Source organism: Sesamum indicum, linkage group LG16 (genome assembly GCF_000512975.1).
Source record: "Sesamum indicum cultivar Zhongzhi No. 13 linkage group LG16, S_indicum_v1.0, whole genome shotgun sequence".
Lineage (NCBI taxonomy): Eukaryota > Viridiplantae > Streptophyta > Magnoliopsida > Lamiales > Pedaliaceae > Sesamum > Sesamum indicum.
In genome coordinates, this window is record NC_026160.1 from 965,723 (window position 1) to 985,743 (window position 20,021).

The 20,021-nt window shown below is 33.6% G+C and overlaps 2 protein-coding genes across 2 annotated transcripts in view; both read right to left on the minus strand.

The window, feature by feature from the left end:
• Positions 1,528–4,941, minus strand: LOC105178605 (peroxidase 27-like). The gene is made up of 4 exons (XM_020699369.1): positions 4,664–4,941; positions 3,610–3,798; positions 2,425–2,590; positions 1,528–2,259 (listed from the first exon to the last, which is right to left on the minus strand). Exons 1-4 carry the CDS (start codon positions 4,871–4,873, stop codon positions 1,850–1,852), a joined length of 975 nt encoding a protein of 324 aa, XP_020555028.1. The 5' UTR covers positions 4,874–4,941; the 3' UTR covers positions 1,528–1,849.
• Positions 15,473–20,021, minus strand: part of LOC105178606 (peroxidase 27-like) — a 10,342-nt gene continuing 5,793 nt past the window's right edge. The window contains exons 2-4 of the mRNA XM_011102117.1: positions 17,846–18,034; positions 16,632–16,797; positions 15,473–15,879 (exon numbers count right to left, since the gene is read on the minus strand). Of these exons, the coding sequence (XP_011100419.1) occupies positions 15,473–15,879; positions 16,632–16,797; positions 17,846–18,034 (762 nt within the window). The remainder of the gene's footprint in view (positions 15,880–16,631; positions 16,798–17,845; positions 18,035–20,021) is intronic.

Consider the following 20,021-nt stretch of genomic DNA (forward strand, 5'->3'; position numbering starts at 1 on the left):
TTCTAGTCAACTGATCAAACTATGCTTATTAATATATAATTATTTTAATTTATATTAAATATAATTTAATACTATTAAAATATATTTATAACATATATAATTATAATTTGTAAAAAATATAAAATAAAAATTACAAACACCCCCCCCCCAACCCCTAGTTTATTATATAAATAATTAAATAATTATTATATAAAATAATATTTTATTATTAATAAAATATATAATATTTAATTAAATAATTATTATAAAAATAATATTTTAAATAATCATTATAAAGATAATATTTTATTATTAATAAATATATATATTTTATATATTAACTGTGAGAGAAGGGCAAAAATATCAAAAAGAAAGGTATTTTCATAGAAAAATTGCAGTCAAAGCGCGTGTGGCCTAAATTTTGTACGGAGGGATTTTTTTAAACTTTATTTTATATCACAGGGGGTATTTGATACTTTAATTTTTATAAGGGGCTTTTTGAACATTTCTATTATCACAGAGGGGGTCTCTAAATTTTTTTCATTTTTTTTAGGTAGCACACGATCAGCCGTCTTAACTGGAGATAATTGACAACATAACCTTTGTTGAAACAAAGATAGTACAAACTATTAGCTTACAAAAGATGAAAGTTACAAACAAACATGTATCGTTGCAAAGTTATCACAAAATTTGGACTCGAATTTGTTCGATATTTGAAACTCCAATAAAGGCCTTACACAATCACAACATACAATCAGAAATTTACAATAAATCAAAAGATTAGTGGAAATTTTGGCTAATATCAGATTATCAAACTTTGCAATGGACATCCCAAAGCCATTGCAAAGATTTGCGACAGATCATGAAATTCCATCTCAAGAATTTGCAATGGGGTTTCTGACTATGAAAAAACAAGGAAAAATAGAAGTTACAGTAATAGAAATGTGAATAAATAAATGAGACATGAGAAAAATTAAGGGGGCGATTGTGCAAAGAATCAGGGATAATCTTCACTTTAAATATTGCAATTCTTTTTTATTTAAATTTATAAATAAATTTATTCATATTTTTTCTTGCCTCGTAATTTATTTTTGCAGACTCAAAATTTGTGTGAATAGACATCTAATCACAGTATTTAAACACTAGCTAGTATCCCTAAAGTAGGCTAATACATTGATCAAATTATTTGATGTTTGACGTGAGATTGATCGTTAAAAGCTCGTTTAAGTCCAACTCTTTAATTTAACAAACACTTTGAACTTAATTTTTGGTTTGACAAGTATTAAAAGTCCAATCGAGCTCGATTCAATTACTGAAAGATAATAAATATATTTCAAAATATCAGATTACTCGAATTCGATTCTTATTCATTCAACGTTGAGGTCGATTTGGTTATTAACGCAATCAAACTCAAATGTAACTTTTCAAGTTTGATAGTTATTAAAATAAGTTTAAACAACTATATATTCAACTCGACTTGATTTGTCTATAACTCTATCTTAAACGAGAAAAGAAATGGTAGGAAGACGAAATCCGAAAAGGGGAAAATGATAGAAAACATGTTTTATTACATAAATTTAAGAAAAAACAAGGATTTTATTCACTTACAATTGCGCCAAAGAATGGATCAAATTACACGACACAAATGCGGAAACGAATACATAAAAGCACCTTACATGATTTTTTTCTCCCCTCAGATTGGATCTGGTTAGACCCAACTAATCACACGACAAATACTGTTACAAGCATGCAACTACTATTTGCTCGATCACACAACCGTCTTGAGTTGAATCAACGTCCGATTCAAACTAGAATTTCCCGCACTTTCACATAGAGAAATATGAACATATATGACAAGAAAATGAACTTTTTAATTAATAGCTGAACAAATCCTCCTGATTTGACCTGCACTGCCAGTCAACACTCCAATCTGCCCCATTTTCACCATCGATTCAGCAAAGTCCTTAAAGAAACTGGAGTCCCCTGATGAACTTGAATGCAACTGTACATAAGCACTTGTCACATTGTTGTTGAGAAGAGCTGCATCTGTCTGGAGAAGTCCCCTTCTCTTCCTTACAAGTGTGTAATAATCAGTGTCGAAGTTCTTGAAGCTGCCGGGGTCCATCTGCACGATGGTAGTCGTGTCAGCCGGCGGGCATCTCCTCCTCAATGCGGCTACATAGTTGGGATCCATGCTTGGGTCCGTATCGTTCCTGCCTGTGAAGTTGTACAGGCGGTTCGTGAAGCTAGAGCAATGGGAGACGCCGATCGTATGACCTCCTGAAAAATGGCAGGTAAGGTTAATTATCGTCCAAGCAATTGTACGATCAGATGACAACATATACCACACCTAATAATATCATGTTAACTTTGTCCGCATAAAAAAATAAATTATTTCTTATATTATATAAACGACTTATTTTCATTTATATATTTGATTATTACCTGACAAGACCACGAGATCCTTAACGGTTAAACCCTTTGCAGCGAATGATGCTATCAGCTGAGTGATGTTGAAGTTGGGAGGCGGCAGATTGGCCAAAGCCTCATTGGCTGTCGACACATTTCCATCTCGTCGTCCCAAGGGAACCGCCCAAGACGGTCCATTTATCTGTAACACACGTACAAGAAAGCACTCTACACGTTAATTACTCAATAATATCAATAAATATTGGGTAAAATTGAGGTTTCATAAACAAGTTCAAGATTATATAGATTCGAATACTATCAAATATATTGATATTTATCTTATGTTCCATGAGTTTGTGAGCTTATTTTAATTTATTTCGATGTTGATTGAATCGATATTACTTAATATAATTGGATTTTGATATAATCGTGTGAGTTAATCAATTAACTCAATTACTTTTATTTAATAATCAATCTAAGCCTTTTTCTTTCTGAAAATTAAAATTAAATAATATGAATGGTCGAAAGATTATTATTATAATAAGTTAGTCAAAAATAAAATATATGACTTCATTTGTGCTGAAAATTTTCCTCCTGTTTGGTCCTGTAAAATATCAATTTGTCAATTTAGTCCAAAAATTTATTAATTTTTTCGGCCCACGTGCATGTGACGAGAGGGCAAAGAATTGATTTCTTTTTCTAAAAAATTCCGAACAAAACTAGTGGACTAAATTGTTAAAATCTTCTTGGTGTGGGGCTAAACTGCCAAATTTTCATATATATAGGATGAAAATTATAATTAAGCGGACTTTGATGGGCAGCAGATCATAGAGTTTTCCTGCAAGAGACGAAGTATATATATGTATAATTTTGGGCGAAGTTCAATATATTTAGTCTTTTGTTTTATGAGATTTTTAAAATTAATGGCCTCAAAATTGGAACAATTCAACACATTTATTATTATATTTTACGAAATTTTCAAAATGGTTTCAAAAATTGAGAAAACTCTAAATTATCCCGTGAAGCCAAAAATTATATACGTCGATTTTTTAACTTTTCGAACCATTTAAAAAATCTCGTAAAACAGATGACTAAATTTGTTGAATTTTCCCAATCTTGAGACTATTTTAATAAGATGGTAAAATAAAATACTAAAAGTGACGAACCCCTACTCTATAAGACAAACTGTAATTTTACCAGCAATTTTGTTAAATCAGGTACCTGTGACACTGCATCTCTGGCAACCAAAGCCAGAATATCAGCACAAGAGACTCTTCCAGGACACGTCTTCTCCACTGCAGCTTTTACAGCATCAATAACTTGGAACCCTCTCAGGCTTTGGTTCGGGAATGCATCCTTCTCAGCTGAGTTACTTGTCGTAGAGTTTAGAAGCACGGACCCGTCACAACCCTATATATATGATTTGATTTCAAATTATATTGGCATGCATGCTAAAAATTCTTGGAAAAAATAGGTTTTTCGTCCTGTAATTTTGATGAAATGAGACTTTTAGTCCACTTCAGTTTTATTTTCTCAACTGATGATAATAATTAAAATATATAGCATATTTAGTTCAATTTCTGCCTCCAAATGCCAATTTCATTATAAAAAGACACATGCTTGGCAAATTACAAATATTTTGACTATAGTTAAAATCGTAACATGGACAAAAATAAAAAAAAATGACGTGACATGCACATGATTTATTGTGGCAATTTTAGCAAAATCCGGCACTAGGAGGATGAAAATTGGGAAATATCAAAAAATTACAGGATTATTTTGCAACCTCTAGAAAGATAACCAATAAAAAAATGTCAAAATAGCAGGGCACATGATTTATCCCGGCAACTTTACAAAATTCGGCATTGGAAGGACCAAAATTGTGAAATATGGAAAAAATGCAATGTACTCTCATGTGATATGAGAAATGAGCAAAAACCCCTTTGTAAAAAAATAAACTAGCACATTCCCCCTGTATATTGAAAAATGAAGCGGCATAGGGGATAATTTGCTTCATTTTTCAAACTACGGGGTAATTTGCTAATTCTTTTTTTTCACAAAGGTTATTTGTTCATTTCACATATCACAAGGTAAATTGCATTTAGACCTTTAAAAAATTTACAGGGCTGTTTTGCAACCTTAAAAAGATAAAAGATAAAAATATAAAAATACCAAAATTACAAGAGCAATTTAACCCCGATAAACTTTTAATGCATGCACATTTATATACATACAAGACACATTAATAATTTCATGGACACTATTAATTACGTACCCTGACGAAACAATCATGGAAATGCATTCTCAGCAGTGCAGCAGCAAGCGAAGGTGCACGAGAAATGAACTGCGCCGTCGTCTTCTTCACGACGGACTCCAAAGACGGACACGTCTTGTTGTAGAAATTCGTCCGCAGGTTCTGTGCATTTGCCTGATGATGAATGAAGAAGAGCAGAGAGCAAACCAAAAGAAGCTTTGCAATTGCCATAATATAATGTTTGTTCTTACAAAGATTGATGTATGTAATGTATGACTTTTGGTTTGTTTCCCAGGAGAGGGTTTGAGTCTGTTTATATAGTAAGAGGGTTTGTTCCGAGGTTGTCAAGGCAGAGTAGTGGTATTCAGGAATATATGTTACAGCGAAGTATTTTTCATAATTAAATTGCTCCAAACTTAGGGTTGACTTCGAATAATTTAATCTCTCTCTCTCTCTCTCATGAAATAAATTATTGTTATGCATGGTTGGATATTTTGAATACAAAAAATCAGAAGACTGAATCCTCACCAACCATGCACACTTAAGGGCTTATTGCAATTTTGGTCCTATAATTATAAGATGTTGGATGATTTTGTCCTTTAAAAAGTGGAATTTTGTGTTTCGATTTCTTATTTTTGGAAATTTCGCTATTTGATGACAGATTTTGTTGAAAGTTTGAAAATCATGAACTTTCCATTAATTTTGGGTAAATTACAACCACATTTTTTGAGATTTGACATAATTACAAAAATCTTCTCGTTGTTTGAAAAATTACAAATGTTCCCTTGATTTTAGCTTTCGTTGAACAACGAGCCCATTTCATTAGGTTTCCATTCAATTTCTATGGTGACTGACCAAAATCTCCTTTTGAATTATAAATTATAATTTTATAATTTTTAAAATATTTTTATAAACTAATATTCCTTCTAAATTATTTATTTCACCCACCTTTAAAATTTTTATTTTTCAAATAATTTTTTATGTTTTAAGAAAATTCAAAGAGGATAAAATAGTAACATTCACTTTGCTAGTCTAGGGGCTACATAATTATTTTTCATTTGAGGGGAGTATTTATAATTTTTCAAATAATAAAAAGGTAGTCGTAATTATATGAAACCTCAAAATAGACAGTTGTAATTTGACCTTAATATTTTGATAGAATTAGAACATGCCAATCAGAACACTTAGCAGAATGTGTCGTGTTGTTATGTCAAAGAAGTAACGGAAAGTTGATTTGGAATGAAAATTGCAAAAGTGATGAAAAAATATTGGGAGCAAAATCAGAAACACCCAAGTTATGCAATGTAAAATGTAATTTTTCTTAATTAATTTGCTCAATTAAATTTAATTTTTTTAAATAATGTAAAGTCGATGAACTATTTCCACACAAATTCGTGAGTGCAACATAAGTGATGACAAAATAATAACCAGTGGCGAGTGGAGAAGTTTGACCTTGCATATTTTGGGACAAACATGTTAGTTCGAATCTTCGATACCTTGTTTGAATTGTTAAGAACTCAATAATTGGTAGTTGTATCAAATGATGTAGTTTAGGAATGTCGAGTAAAGTCAACAAATTACATTGACTTGTGGGAATTTGTTAACTGAATTATTCTCATCGCAATGTACTTTTTCTCTAAATGATTATTATAGACATAATTACATCAATATTTGGTTTAAAGGCAATTTTTGTTCCCTAATTTCAGACCATTCTCATTTTAGTCCCCTAAGTTACTAGGGTTCCATTTTGGTCGCGTAAAACTGAAAAAATCTCAATTTTAGTACAAATTTGATCAGAAAGTTGAGTCACTCGCCGGAAAAAATCACATGTCAGGCATGTGACTTTTTTTTAGTACAAATTTGATCAGAAAGTTGAGTCACTCGCCGGAAAAAATCACATGTCAGGCATGTGACTTTTTAAATTGGGGCTTGCATTGTGATTGGCTGAAAAAAATGATGTGGTACAAGACATGACCTGAAGTTAGGGGACTAAAACGAGAATGGCCTGAAGTTACGGGACGAAAATTGCCTTTAAGCCTTTTATTTTCAGCCAATCACGATGCAAACCCCAATTTAAAAAGTCACATACCTGGCATGTGACTTTTTTCGGTGAGGGACTTAACTTTCCGACCAAATTTATACTAAAATTGAGATTTTTTCAGTTTTACAGGACCAGAAACCCTAGTAACTTAGAGGACTAAAGCGAGAATGGCTTGAAGTTAGGAGACGAAAATTGCCTTTAATCCTCAATATTTTGATAAAACGAGCAATACATCAATTCAACTAAATATATGATCAGTATGATTAAGAACAATAAAATAAATTATAATAACTCACATAAGGTGAGACACATATCATACGTCTGGTCAAACTCGAAACCATGACCTTGAATACATCAATTCAACTAAATATTTCAGTATGATTAAAAATAATATACAAATTACAACAACTCCCATAAGTTGAGACACATACCTACACCCTCCAAAAAAAAAAAAAAAAAAAAAAAAAGGAGAAATTTAACAACTCCCATAAGTTGAGACACATACCTACACCCTCCAAAAAAAAAAAAAAAAAAAAGAAAAGGAGCAATTGTTAATTTTTCAACCCTTCAAAATAATCATTACACACTTCAAGGGATGAATGCGATATAAAAATCATAGTTTTTTTGTTCTTTCCCATAATAAATTTGCAAAATTTCACTACAAGAAAGTAATAAAAAAAATCAAGACTCTTTATTTTGTCACAATAAGAAATTTTATGATTTTAATAATTATTATTATTTTGTAAAAGTTATTATTAATATGAATTAATGACAAAAAAATATCCACAAAGTTGTTACTAAATACAATTAGTGACTCGTGTATAGTGTCTATCTAGTGAGAACAAATAATAGTTGTCACTATTTTATGTTGTCACTACAAATGTGTCAGTAATTTTGTATTTAGTGACAATCTTATACATATTTTTTGATATTGATAATTATATAGTAACAAGATCAAAATTATTCACTTAATATATATTATTAAGGGCAAATTGCAACTTTGGTCCAATATCGTATGGACGGTGGCACTATTAGTCCAGGTCTCCTAGAAATAGCATTTTGGGATAATTGTTTTAAATTTTTGGCAATTACAATCCAAGAGCCTAATTTCTCCTGAATTGCTCATGAGGACTGCATGTGATGTCCTAAAATTGGGGCTTTTTCTATGGGACAAAATGCATAAAACCCCCCTGTGTTTTAAAAAGTCTGCAAAAAGCATCTCCCTATTTTCAGAATAGGCTAAAACCCCCTCATGTTTTATTTTAGTCAGCAAAAAACCCCCATTCTGTTAGCAACTAACGGAAAGTGGAGAAGACGCGCCCCTGCTGCGTTTGGTAGTCTTTTTCTGCGATTTAGGTTGATATTTAATGATTTTTTGGACCAAAATACCCCTCTATGGGTCTATATAACACACAAAGGGGTTTTTTTGCTTGTTTTGTGTATTCTTTTTGTCATTTCTCATCTTAAAAATAAATTAAATTTTGGCATATTAAATTTAAAAATATTTAATTATTATAATTATCTAAAATATTCTTAATTTACTAAAATATATTTTAACTAATATAATTAAAATTAATTAAAAAATTAAAAAAAAAAAGAAAGAAAATCTGGTATTTCGCCCACTTCCGCCAGAAACTTCGAGACAATTTTCCGACGCTGTCCGGACGAATTTCCGACGACCAATGGTACCATTAGAATCCTCTCTTCAAGACGAACATTTCCATACCTTCAATTTGAGTTTTCGTCGATCATAGAGAGTGGGCTCAAGCGACGATCGCCGAACATATTTTCCATCGATTCGTTGGGGTAGTTAGTTATTTTTTTAATATATAATAATAATATATTTTTAAAATTTTAAATTATTTATATATAACATAAATTAAATAATATGTTGAATCTAGACTTTTTATTTTTTCAAAATCTAACGATTGAGATTAATTGATTAGATCTAACGATCAATATTTGATCAAAAAAATCCAACGGTCATTAGAATAAGAAATAATATATATTAAGTAAGGGTATAACGGTCATTTTTTAAAAAATTAACACCGTTAGTTGGATTTAACGGAGAGGGGGCGATTGAGCTGAGTTTACAAAACACATGGGAGCTTTTAGCCTATTTTGAAAACAGGAGGTACTTTTTGCAAACTTTTTAAAACATAGGGGGGTTTTATGCATTTTATCCTTTTCCTATGTGTTCGGAGATAGTGCTAAAGTGGGGGGAGGGGGGGGGGATAAGTCATAATATGTTGTAGGTTGACGTCGTAAAAATTAACCACGTTAGCCTACCACATCATCTAAACCTACCACTTTATAGCTTCTTGACTGAAAAGAAATGCCAGTTCCCAACGTTTAGATTAAAAATCCCACAATTATGCTTTTGAAGAACCCTAGTTCTTGTGTGAATTTTTTTTGATTTGGTTGGAAATACTCGATTGAAGGCAAAATTGAGCCAGCGAGCGAAGATGAGCAGTGTTATGGGTCTCGTTGACTGCTATCATGGGAGAAGAGCCATTCTATGGACGTCATGGACAGAGATGAATCCTTGTAGGAGATATGAATGTAGAGACTACAATGTAAGTTTAAGTTTCTATATTTTTTTTTATTAGTTATGTTCCCCTCCACTTCTGCAATATTTCCATGAAGTAATTTTTTTTCGTTGTTGTAGAGAGGAGGTTGTAGTTTTTTATATTGGAAGGACCCTCCAACATGTAGAAGGGCACATGTAATTATCCCAGAATTATTGCCAAAGAAGAATGTGGGGGGTTGATGTGCATTTGGATGAGTATTGAATGAAAAATTGTCCGAAAATCTGCCAGAGGACTAAAAGTAAGCAATTTCGTAAGTTACTGGATCTAAACAAAACTGGACATAGTTATCGGACTAAAATTAGAATTAGGCATACTTAGCGGACTAAAATAATGCTTTTCCCGAAAAGATATTAAACAAGAATGAAAAAGAATAAGGGAAGGGAAAAACAGAAGCTAAAGGAAAAAAAATTAAGGGACAGTCAGATTCGAAGAAAAAACTATTAAAAACGTTAAAAGAACGCTTCATATTACACGGAACCTTCTTTTTTTTTTTTTTTAAAATATTTCAGTCTTCAATTATCAGAAAATAGAAAGAAAATTGAAAAAAAAAAGCCATTGGGAGTTGCTAAAATTAAAGGGTCTAATTAAGTGTAATCAACCTAAGTATAACTAAACAATATATATATATATTTTTTGGTGAATTTTAAGTTTTCATTCATCCAATAATATTTATAGAGTACTCCGGGCATACCCGGAGAGATACAAAAGGACCCACACTAAAGTTTAAAGAGCAATTAAACCGTGCGAGAAATGTGTCAAGAAGAGCCTATAGACTGTGATCTTTATGAAAATAATGAGGCCCTCCAGATTGGGTTTTTCATTGACAATATTGTTAAATGCATATACATGGTGGCACGTAGTTCCATGTGGCAGCTGGAAAGTCAATACAATATAAAGTAGAGTTCATTTGAATAACTGCATGGACTGGAATAAATTTACATATGATGTTTGGTAATGTTGAGTTGCAAATTTGTAATGCTTCTTCCTATTCGACCCCCCAATTAGCTTTCAATTTAACTTCAAGTTAATGCAACTTGCATTTAGTTAGAAGTTGTTAAAGTCTAATTAATCAATTATGAAACATCACCAATAATAGGTTGTAAGAGTCAAATGAAAGACGACAGCAGTTACAAACGGATTGGTTGTTCGCATATATATATATATATATATATATTTTGTGGAGTTATATCCGAAATTTGCGAGCATGTGTCTGCCCATGAACAATTTGAATACTTTAAGAAAAAGTGGTGGCTAAATTGCTTTTTTAGTCCCACAAATAATGGGGTTTGCTCTGTTGGTCCCATAATTTATGAATTCTTTTTTATCCCAAAATTATTAATAGATTTGCAAAGTTAGTCCCAAAAGTCTTTTTTTGTTAAGTTTTAATGGTAGTGGGAAAAATCTTTTAACTTTCAAAGGCTGACTCACATTTTTTATCCCACGTGGGGTGGGGGATTTGCATTTTTGTCTAGTCTTAAAAATCATGCACTTTATTATTGTTATTATTATTATTTATTTATTTAGTTATTTTACATGAGTGGTTTGGTCCATATTGAAATTAATACTATGGAAAAAATGAAAGCAATTCTCGTGTGTGATTTTGCAAATAAACAAGTTATCCCATATAAAAAAAAGTACAATTTACCTCTCTGTGTTTTTAAAAATAGACCAATTTACCCTTATGCGTTTTCCAAAATGAATTAATTTACCTCTTTAGGCAGAGAGGTAAATTATTTCATTTTAAAGAAATACATTCGGATTGAGGAATCTAATCCTTTGGATCCTTTTTTTAACGGCAAAAGGAAAGGTCGGGAAGAGGAAAAGGAGCCGAAAAAGAAAGAGGAATGCAAACATGTACCTCCGGCGGGGTTAGCTCACTATACCCCCTTGAACGCTCCTAGCGGGGAGATATTAACGATGATAGAACAACAAGGGCTTATCAGTCAATGGCCGACAAAGATGAAAGATAATCCCAAGAGACTTAAATCCGAGAAGTATTGTCATTTTTACCAGGACAGGGGACATACAACAGAGGAATGTCATTACCTGAAAAATAAGATAGAAAAATTGATCCATCAAGGACACTTGGAGGAATATGTCAACCACTATTCATTGATAGTGACAATTTTTTCTTGCAAATAGACCTCCCTCGAAAATCGTATTTCACTTGGTGCATAATTGTGCTGTATGTAAAATTTCTAGTTTTATCCCTTCGTAAAAACCTCGACCACATCACCAAACAAAACAAACAAAAACAAATAGGCTCGAAATGAAACTAATAAATGTTATTATTGTTACTAGGTATGACAAAAGGTTCTAAGCTAGCACCCCCCAGTCGTGGCCGGGGACGTAGGCCTAGCTGATGCTTCTGATACTGTGAAAGCATCGACACGTCCCATCCCCTCACCTCAGCTAGCTTCATGTGGCGCTTTAACATCTCAGAGCCCATAGGTTTAAATGATGAGGCTGACTCCATCATTCGCAACGGCTAGCACATCGCATGTTGGGCTGTCATTTGCCCCTCTTGCTTCATTCACTAATCCCCCAGCCTATCCTCCATTGCGCCACCACAACCACCAGCGGTGCATGCATCCTTTATCCTCTCGATGCGATGTAAACAATCTCATTTAAATCGTTTCATTCTAAATTTTATTTTTTTTCTTGAATATTAATTTACATCATGAACTGTTTATGCACGTGATCGAGTATTTCAAACACGACCAACTTCCCCCTGCCTTAGGCCAAATACAAGCAAATCCCCAAGTGTAGGAGGATTTTGGGTTCCAGCAGCTCAAGATAATTATTTTCCCATCTATTTTATTTCCAATTTTATTTCAATCACTTTTAATTTAATTCATTATTCAGGACTAATTTTTTTTACATGGCTCTATCTTTCAGCTCAAGTACTACTTGGGTTGCATGCGTTGAGATGCTGAAGTTGTCAAGCCACCAGGTAGGATTGTACCTATGCTTACGTTTGCTATGTACCAAAAGGACTTCTTTGAAAAATCCTATGTGGCTAACTGAGGAGATCTGACGCTACTTGTGTGAGTATTGCGCCTCCCTTAACTTCAAGTAGGAGTTCATGAAGAATAAAGCGAACAGGTGGCAAATGCAGCATCAAGATCGATGGTTTACCACAGTGGGTCATCCTCCATTGGGATGCACAAACAAAAGTTGGTATGTAGCTTTCTTTAGTCTAATGAACTTATTAGTAATACCTATTTAATTATTAATTTCAGGGGTAATGAATCTCAATTTTTCCACAAGAGTCCCAGCTTCGTAAGCTAACGAAGTAGATGAAGGTCTTCTACAAATGCTATAAAAATGAGGACGTCAATTGGAGTGGCCGGAGGTGGAGCAAGTTGTCATAAGTACGTAAGTATCATTTTCAATTAAACAATAAATAAATAAATTATTTTCTTTTTAATTCTTTTTTATTGAAGGAGATATTTCAGAAACTACTCGAGGACCACACTACCCAGGGTCCGCGGCTAGGCAGAAGGCTGCATGTTCAGTAGCCTTAGTCGCCATGATGGAAAAGTAACTGTAGATCAGTGCAACAGGTGGCTTGAACATGTGCTGAATCTCGATCTGCGCTCAAAGGCCCAATCCTCCATTACGGCAGCATAGTGGAGGAACATGTAGCCTCCACTGGCAGTAAGCTCCAAGACCGTCAGACTCAACCAGTGGATTGAGTAGATGTAGGTAATGATGTAGCACATGATGATATTTTGGCATCCCACTGTATCCAAAGTCGCTCGAACATTCACCCGATGACCTTGCCACAACGAACGACTTCGATTAGGGTCACCAGTCAGCTGACTAAAGCGAGAAGAGGACGCCGCAAGAGAATAGGATTTTCCTTTTTGTATTTTTTCAATTTTTAAATCAAATTATACTAAATTTTGTTATATTTTTTTTAATAATACAGTATTTTTATAAATACATTTTTATATTTATTAATTATGTATTTAGTTTAACTGCAACCCTTTCAACTTTTACATTCAATTTAAAAATACAACTTAATTAGAAATAATAATAGAATTAATACTTATATTTTAGAAAATAAAATAATATTTTGCGATGATCAATCTGTCGAAGAATAAAAAAGATATAAATATTGTGGCTTTTGAAAAACAAGACATTCCTTACAAAAATCCATCTCAATTTGCGACAGGACATGTTGTCGCAAACCCATCCCATAATTTGGGACAACCACCGTCGAAAATACCATCTCAAATGAGTCACGAGTTTTGTGGCATTTTTGAGGAACACCTATCGCAAAATGTGTCCTATATTTTGGCAAAGGCAAAATTGCAAAATTAGTCCTGTATATTAGGGGGGTGGCAAAATTGGTCCCCTAGCTATGAGACTGGCAATTTTAGTCCTTTATGTTTAAAATTTGTAGCAATTTTGGTCCTTCTGGCCAAAAGTGATCGGAAATTGACAAATCAAATTGGGGATTAGGGTTTCGGCGACAAATGGACATTACTACACAGGTAGCATCCTACGTGGATGCTGATGTGATAAAAAAAAAGGTTAACCATCACCCACCACCACCAAGCCGGTCGCCGAAATTTTTTTTCCGGCGCGTCTCCGGCCACGCGTACCACCACTAAACTCGCCATCCTACGCTGATTCCAACCCTATAGCATGTGTTTCAATCAGAGTTCAAACATGCCCCCAATTGTTGATTATAGTCTTATCCTAAAACCTAAATTTATTTTCTTTCTCTTCTCGATTCACCACTGTCCGACCTACCCACTGTTCGAGACCACCACCAATCAACTCCCCATCCTCCTGCGAGTTGATTGCACCCAAGCCCATCCATTTTCATCAACTATTCGGTCGATTCTCTTCATTTTTATTTTCGTCACTTTTTCTCCGCGCCCACCATTGATTTTTCCGTCATATCTCCGTCACCAGCGATTATCTGGTTGACGGACCAACACCTTTGTGTTCGCTCCCCATGGCGCACACATCCCTCCGATCAGTTTTCGTCAACGTTACATCCAAGACTTCTCCTTAATGTTTTATTTTAGTGGCAATTTTAGTCCTATATGTTTTAATTTAGTAGCAATTTTGGTCCTTCCGACCAGAATTACCAGTCAGCAGCCATGTAAGATGTCACGTGTTTAAGTAGAGACCAGTTGGCAATCGAAACCCTAAACCTCAATTTTTCCGGCTAATTTTTGGGTAATTTTGGTCGGAAGGACCAAAATTGCCACTAAATGAAAACATATAGGACTAAAATTGCCAGTTCAGTAGTTGCAGGATTAATTTTGCCACCCCCCTATACTTACAGGACTAATTTTGCAATTTTGCCTTTTGGCAAATGTTGGGACAGTTAACTATCTAAAAGTTCGTCCCAAATGTTCAAAAATAATACTTATAATATTACATCATAGTGTGGTTGCAAAAACCATCTCAAAATTAGTTAAAATATATTCCATCCAATTGGCATACCTTGTGATGGGAACAGATCGAAGCTGTCCATAGTCGTTGCAATTCTTTAGAGGGGATCTCTTATTTGGTCAGGAATTTTTTCAAACTCCACCTATCAGATGGTTGGTCTCCCGTCGCAAAGTTAATAAAGCAACGACAATCCATTGTAAATACCGTTACAAATGCCGCCACTAAAAGACTAAAGTGAGTTTCTAGATTTTGAACGGGGCTTTGGTTAGTTTACCCGCTATGTTCATATATGTTTCATTGATATTGCAATGCGTCTATTCTAAACTTGTCTATGACTTTAGGAATTTTATGTTATGTCGATTTGGATTATAATTTTGCTAGAATGAAGTTGCTTTGTATATGTTTTTTCTTTTATTTTTTGTCTTCTTTATAGTATGATTTGCACGTTGGCTTTAGCAACTGCTTGTCAAGGTTATGGGTTGCTGCAGACGGGCATGCTTTGAGCATCAGACTTGACACTGATGCAAAGTTACGTCAGACTCTACACTCTAATAGATGAATTAAGGAATGAAGCAACAGTCATTTTGAATCTCAGGAAAGACCACTATATATAATTTCACATTCATGTTGTACAAACTCAAATTATTGCATACAAGAAATCAAACAGAATCAAAAAATCAATACAACATTAACAGGAGTTCCAATCTCTCTTGGGCAAGACAATATATCTCATGAAAAGATAAAAAAGTGGTCATGATGAACTGAAATACCAATATTTCATTAATTAACAAAAGCACATCTTCTCCTAATCTCACCTTGGTTCCCAGTTAGGACACCAATCTTGCCCATTTTCACCATGGACTTGGCAAAGTCTTTGAGGAAAGTTGATCCCTTAAAGGTAGCTTGACGCCTAACGTAAGCCCTCGTCTCACCATCATCCAGAAGAGCTGAATCAGATGTAAAAAGCCCTCTTCTTTTGGTTACAAGGGTGTAATAACCTTCGTCAAACGTTTTGAAGCTTCCGGGATCCATCTCCACGAGTGTTGTGGTGTCTGTTGCGCTGCACTTCCTCTTCAATTGAGCAACGTAGTTTGAGTCCAACGACGGGTCACTGTCACCCCTACCGGTGAAGTTGTACAAACGGCTGGTGAAGCTGGAGCAGTGAGATGTTCCAATAGTGTGGCTTCCTACATTCAAAACTTAAATCTTGTAAGATGCTTGATAATAGTTATAAAATTTTGAATGATTTTGCAATATTTGATTAAGAATTAATCTTTTAATTGAGAATTTATCAACCTAAATGCATTGGGAAAATCACATTTTTTAGTCTATATCCATTTATTCGCTTTTGATCCCTAATATTTTTGTGCCACAATTTAACCATTAATATACAAATTTTTACAGATTTAGTTCGACCATCAAATTGAATGCTAAAACTAATGGAGCTCCGGACACGGCTGTATCGCGCCACACCATGTAGCACCCAAGCCGTGTAGCTAACAGGCTAAATGCCTCCATCAAAATCTTATTTAACAAAATAGTTATAAATCAGATTGTGGCGTATCCCTTGGCCTGTCGAAGGAAACACTACTTGATTCATGATTGTTGTATTATGTCTTTTTCTATTTATGAAAATTACATTTACCGGAAAAAAATAATCCTAAATCAATGCCTAAATACCAAAACTCTAAAGATTTGTATGTTCCCTCCATTGTCAAACACTGGCAACACGATGGACCGAAAATATGATCTACCCTAAACGCATTCACTGAAAGCATGCGATTCATAGAAATACGTGGTAAGCAAATAGGTTTTCAGAGACCGATTCTTCTATCCATAAACCTCCTTCATGTTTCTAAAAACACCCTCACCCACAAAGTATATATGAACCACATTGATAACATTATACAGAACAATATCATCATATTCATATATATACCTGACAAAACTACGAGGTCCTTTGTACTCAAGCCCTTTGAGGCAAATGATGATTTCAATTGAGTGATGTTGAAAGAAGGAGGTGGAAGATTGGCCAACGCCTCAGAGCTGTTTGACACTCTCCCATCTCTTCTTCCCAAGGGTACTGGCCAGAAAGGTCCATTTAGCTGTCCACATAAATCCCAAGAAATTAGAATACATTTGTAGTGTTTAGATTTGTGTTTTCAATGTCTTGTTTTGGTGTTTTTGGAGATAGAGTGAGAAAAATAGAGATAACTAAGTGTGTGTAGGAGATAGATGGTATGTTTGGATTTATATTTTGATTTAATTTAGAATATTTTAAAATAAATGGTGTAGGTATGATGTTGGAATTTAATAGACAAAAATTAATGTTAATTCTCAAATCAAGTCTTTTTTATATATATTTTTATTTATAAACATATATATATTGTATTTTTTGGACAAAATTGTTCATTGTAAAATCATGTCTCTTTTATATTTTATATATGTACATTATATATAGAAAGTTGAAAAATAAAAAAATACATAGATAAGGTGTAAAAAAAAAATACTTTATCCAAAAAAATAAAAAAATAAACATTATGTGTGTTTTATCTTGTTTCGAGAAATGTCCAAACATGAAACCAAACATAGGGATTAATTTTATAAGGCTGTACTTGGATGCACTAAAAGAATTATGACTTTTTGTTGTAATTTATTATCATAGTTAGAAGTAAATAATTATAGATAAATAATAATTAATCACGGCTATGCAACGTTATTTCTATAATCGAGATCAAAACATTAGTTCGGCTAAAATCTATAATAAATATTTTGGTCACAATTAAAACCATAACGAATATTGATTAAACATAGTTAAAATTTAAGTTTTCGTATTGATTTTATTTGATTACGATGGTTTTTAAACAGTAGTAATTTATAGTACTGTAGGAAATAAATTTTTTTTTTTGTGCCGACGGAATGATCTAAATTTTAAAAAAGAATTAGAAAAAATAATCTGAAATGGCTCCATATTAAAAAAAAAAATTAAATCCATCGATATTTCACAATATGTAGTTCAAAATGAGATATGAAAGACTTAAAATCATTTCTAATAAAAAAATATGAAAATTTTATTATTAGAAATTTGAAATTCCTACCATCAAATTTTAAAAGTTTGGCCTAATAGAATAGAAAAGCAATCACGTCACTTACAAGGGAAACTGCATCACGAGCAACCAAAGCTAGGATATCAGCACAAGAAACAACACCAGGGCACTTCTTCTCCACCGCAGATTTCACTCTGTCGATTGATCCGAACCCTCTAAGGGATAGATTTGGAAATGCATCCTTCTCAGCTTGATTGTTTCCGGTTGAATTCAACAGCACCGAACCATCGCAACCCTGCAAACATGTACACTACATTAACTATCACCACTTAAAAGATCGCGGCAAATCAGTACTATTTAGCACCGTCAAACAAAATCAATGTCAAAATTTAAGTTTTAACTACAATTAATCAATAATTACCATGATTTTTAGCTATGTTGAATATCTTAGCGTCGCGTACATAACTGACAACTTATAATAGCCACTGGACAGGCGTGGTAATTATTATTTAATTAGTACATGTAGCGATTTTTTTGATCATGATAAAAAGTCGTATTTTTTCTATAAATATGGTAAATGCACATGCACATGCATGTTTGAAATTCCATTATTTCGTTTCAAAGGAATTGGTTAATCGTTCCATAACAAGTACGAAAGAAGACGAACAAAAAATGCAATATTGACATACTCGGCTTAATTGCATTTACTGCCCCGTATATTAGGGGGGGTAGCATTTCAGGGACTGTAGTTAAGGGTGTAGCAAATAGCATCCCAGAATTAATTTTTTTTTGGCTATTGAAGGACTCCGGCAATCGGAATTTTCAAATGTACCGGAAAATGCTTACCTGGACAAAAATTAGAGTTCGAATTTGGGGATTTTGCTGATGTGGCGGGGGGGGAATGAATTATTGCCAACTAAGCTAAAAAACACAAAAAAAAAATGAAAACAAAAAATAAAACCCAAAATAAAAGAAGAAATCTTCTCCCGCTGAAATCGACCGAGGTATTCTTCTCTCAGACAAAAATCTCTAACCCCCAACACTCCCAATCCCATCCCTGCAGCTGAAGAAGACGACCGAGCCCAACCCGCCACCATTTCCCTTGCTCCGAGCCCGACAGTGCGAAGATTCCGTGATGTCTTCCATGCCCAGTTGGACACAATGTTATTGTGGTAAGCCAGCTTACATTCGCACATCTTGGACTGACCAAAACCCAGGTAGACGATTCCATTCATGCCATGACTACAAGGTATGTAGAGAGAAGTTCATTTTTTCTTTCTATTTTTCCGTTTTTCATACTCTCAAATTTTTTTTTTTATTTTTGGTGAGAAATGTAGAATAATGGGTGTAGATTCTTCCAGTGGGAAGATCCTCCAATGTGCTCAAGAGCAAGGTCTATAATTCCTGGGTTGGTGAGGAAGATGAATCAGCTAGAAATGGATAAGACAAAGATGGAAAAGAAGATGAAATTTTACTTGAAATTGCTTTTCTTGTCATGGTTTTTTTTTATTTGTGTTTGGATGCTAGGAAGTCGTGCATAAATGGAGTTTTGATGTAATTGATTGTGTAATTGATGGTGTAATTGATGGTGTTTTGCTATGTAATGGTGTAATTTGTGTAAGGATTATGTAATTCATGGTGTTTTGCTATGTAATGGATGGAGTTTTGCTGTGATGGTGTTGTTTTGCTATGTAATGGATGGAGTTTTGCTGTGATGGTGTTGTTTTGCTATGTAAAATTTACACTAGTAAGCATCATGAGCTTTATTTTTAAGGATTAGTAAGCATTTTGTTTGTTTATATGTTTAAATTGTCTTAAGTTATAACCTGTGAATATAATATGTGAATATAAACATTAAATAATAGATTATACTAAAAACAACAGTAAAGACATAAAAACAGTAAAGATGATTATATTAACTTGATCTGATCAAAACATGATGTTTGAATAAGACTAAGTTTGCCAAACAATGGCAATCTAAAGGGCTCACAAAAAGTATAAAATCCTGCCAAAACATCATGCCAAAATGCCAAACAAGTGAAAATCACAAAACAATCCAAAATGTCAAAAGTACAAGTTAAGTTTATGTTTCTTATGAGTTGTTGCTACTGCTTCTTGGAGGCCCTTTTGAGCTTAAGCTGTGCAAGTTTGACAATGTGATGAATTTCTTTCCCCCTTGCATGATAACTGGAAAATGTTCTTGGACTGGATGCTGTGTGACACTGTATTGACTACCAAGCATAGGAGGTGGGGCTCTAATATTTACCCTTGATGTTGCACTC